The sequence below is a fragment of the Colobus angolensis genome, unplaced genomic scaffold (assembly GCF_000951035.1).
Source record: "Colobus angolensis palliatus isolate OR3802 unplaced genomic scaffold, Cang.pa_1.0 Scaffold1, whole genome shotgun sequence".
Lineage (NCBI taxonomy): Eukaryota > Metazoa > Chordata > Mammalia > Primates > Cercopithecidae > Colobus > Colobus angolensis.
The window spans coordinates 11,085,547-11,088,058 of NW_012110918.1; the positions used below are offsets into that span (position 1 = coordinate 11,085,547).

At 50.2% G+C, this 2,512-nt stretch overlaps 1 protein-coding gene across 3 annotated transcripts in view; it reads right to left on the reverse strand.

The window, feature by feature from the left end:
• The window catches only part of SLC25A19 (solute carrier family 25 (mitochondrial thiamine pyrophosphate carrier), member 19), a 20,376-nt gene that overhangs the window by 4,397 nt on the left and 13,467 nt on the right, over positions 1-2,512 (reverse strand). For all 3 annotated transcript variants that reach the window (XM_011944848.1, XM_011944769.1, XM_011944925.1), the window contains 2 exons: positions 1,166-1,349; positions 395-525 (listed from right to left, as the gene is read on the reverse strand). In XM_011944848.1, the coding sequence (XP_011800238.1) occupies positions 395-525; positions 1,166-1,349 (315 nt within the window). The remainder of the gene's footprint in view (positions 1-394; positions 526-1,165; positions 1,350-2,512) is intronic.

Sequence of the window (2,512 nt, forward strand, 5' to 3'; positions counted from 1 at the left end):
TGAGCCACCACGCCCGGCCAGGACATGTTTTAAGAGCAGAAACTGGGCTAGATGCAGTGGCTCACACCTGTAATCCCAGCACACTGGCAGGTGGAGTCAGGAGTGTTCAAGACCAGCTGGGGAAACAGAGTGAGACCCTGCCTCTATTTTAAAGAAAAAAACCAAAAACAAAAACAGACACTATATGTCCTTGGCCCAGATCCTCACAGTGCTCAGGACCCAGGGCTCGCATGCAGCTTTCCCACATGCTTGGGGATCTCCAGGGATAGACTGGAGGTGAAGGGGCCATGGCCAGGGGTAATGTTGCCCAATGGGTAGCAGGTGACTACTGGTTCCCTCATGTGCCCAGTGATGGCAAGGGTCACAGCTGTCTGCCCGGGAATGAATGGCTCACCTGGCCAAAGGCAGCTCTGGCGTGCTCGAACCCTCCAACCTGTAGCCGCTTCTTGAAGAGGTCCAGCGGATATGTCAGGGTCTTGCTGATGACACCAGCTCCACTGCCACAAAGCAGGTTTTGGAGGTTCTCTGAACCAGAGAAGTGGGATTGGGAGACCGGATGAGAGAAACGCAGTCTATGGGTGACAACTTAAAAGGCATCAGGGCTAATCCTCCACCACAAACCAAACCCCATAAGCGCACTTCTATCTGACTCCACTGGTCCTCCCACGCCAAAGAGCCAGACATAGCCATTTCTGGCGGAGTGATCCGGGCTGGAAGGGCTGGAGGCCGTAGTCCCTCAGCTGGAGGCAACGTGGGCCTCAGGCTCTGCAGCATGACTCAGTTCAGGGCTGGAGAGGGACCAGGATGCCCCACCCCTCTCCAGCCTCCCCCTGCCCACACCTCCCGCTCCCCCTGCCTGGAAAAAGCAACGAAAGAACCTCAACCAAAAAACAAGCAATTTGCAATTTGGACTTCTGACAAAAATGAAAACCATGACCAATCACGGGAAGTAAATGTCAGTAATGCCAGTGATGGGTGTGGCATGAGCTGGGAGGAATCAAGTTCTCTCCAAGCAGCTGCAGTTGCTTTGTTTGCCACATTACAGAGCCGGCTACAGAGACCCACAGTCTTGATTTGGACAGAACTTTAGCTCCCTTGTGATTTGGAAGAGGGCATTCTGGCAGCTGGGGTGGGAGGGTTCCCTCTCGTGTGAGGGCTGCCTCACCATTTTTCTTTCCTTCGGCTGGCATGGCCCACTTGTACAGGTGCTTCAAGGAGCTGTAGCAGGAGAACTGCAGCCCGGCGTAGGGGAAGATGGCGATCAAGGTGGGGGCCAAGCCTTTGTAGAAAACCTGGGGGCCCTCGCTCCTATACATGGTCCCCACGGCGTGGCGCAGCGTATTATAGACCTGGACACACACACGCACTTTGAATGATCTCAGTGAGGTGATTTTAGCCCTGGAACAGCCCATCCTAGCTCTGTCCCCTCGCCTAAAAACCCAGTTACCAGGAGCGAGACTCCTCCTGCCAGGAAGACAGTCAAGGAAAACGCTGGGCAGAGATTCAAAGAGTGGCATTTTCCAGAAACTCCCCCTTCTACACATGTATGCCACTGTTATATCCACAGGTGTGCGCAAAGCTATGTGTCCAAGAGTCGCTGCAGTGTTCTGGGGAAGAGCTAAAGATGCGATGTCCATCTGTGGGTGATGGTTACATGAATTACAGGACACCAGCTCACAAGAACATAGTGCAGCTGTTAAAACAGGAAGGTGCGGCCGGGTGTGGTGGCTCACGCCTATAATACCAGCACTTTGGGGAGGCAGAGGCAGGCAGATCACTAGAGGCCAGGAGTTTGAGACCAGCCTGGCCAACATAGTGAAAGCCCATCTCTACTAAAAATGCAAACATTAGCCAGGTGTGGTGGCTCATGCCTGTAATCCCAGCCTCTTAGGAGGCTGAGGCACAGGAATTGCTTAAACCTGTGAGGCAGAGGTTGCAGTGTGCTGAGATTGTACCATGGCACTCCAACCTGGGTGAAAGGCGGAGACTCTATCTCAAAAACAAAAATAAATAAATAAATAACAAAAATAAAGTAGAGAGGAGGTCTTGCTATGTTGCCTAAACTGGTCTCAAACTCCTGACCTCAAGTGATCCTTCCTCCTTGGCCTCCCAAAGTGCTGGGATTATAGGCATGAGCCACTGCACCTGGCCAAGCATGTTACTTAGAATTATGGAAGAAAATAATCAAAGAAACAACTGTAAGTATGAAAAGTAGTCACCTCTGGGGATCGGAATCAGGGAGCGGCTGGTATTTTTTAAAATTATAATTCATGAAGAACTGTCTTTGTAACCTTGATACACCTTATATGTTGTAAAATTTTTTATCACGCAAGGTCAGGTTTACAATATGGTTGTGACTAGTCTAAAGCAGGTGGAGGGTCTTGTAGGTTTTAACCAGGTCTCTTCCCCTCCCTTTCATGACCAGATATTCTCTGATCATTCTAGAATCTAAAATCCAACATGTCCATAGTTTAAGCTAGAGGTAATATCCTATTATCTTTTTTTTTTTTTT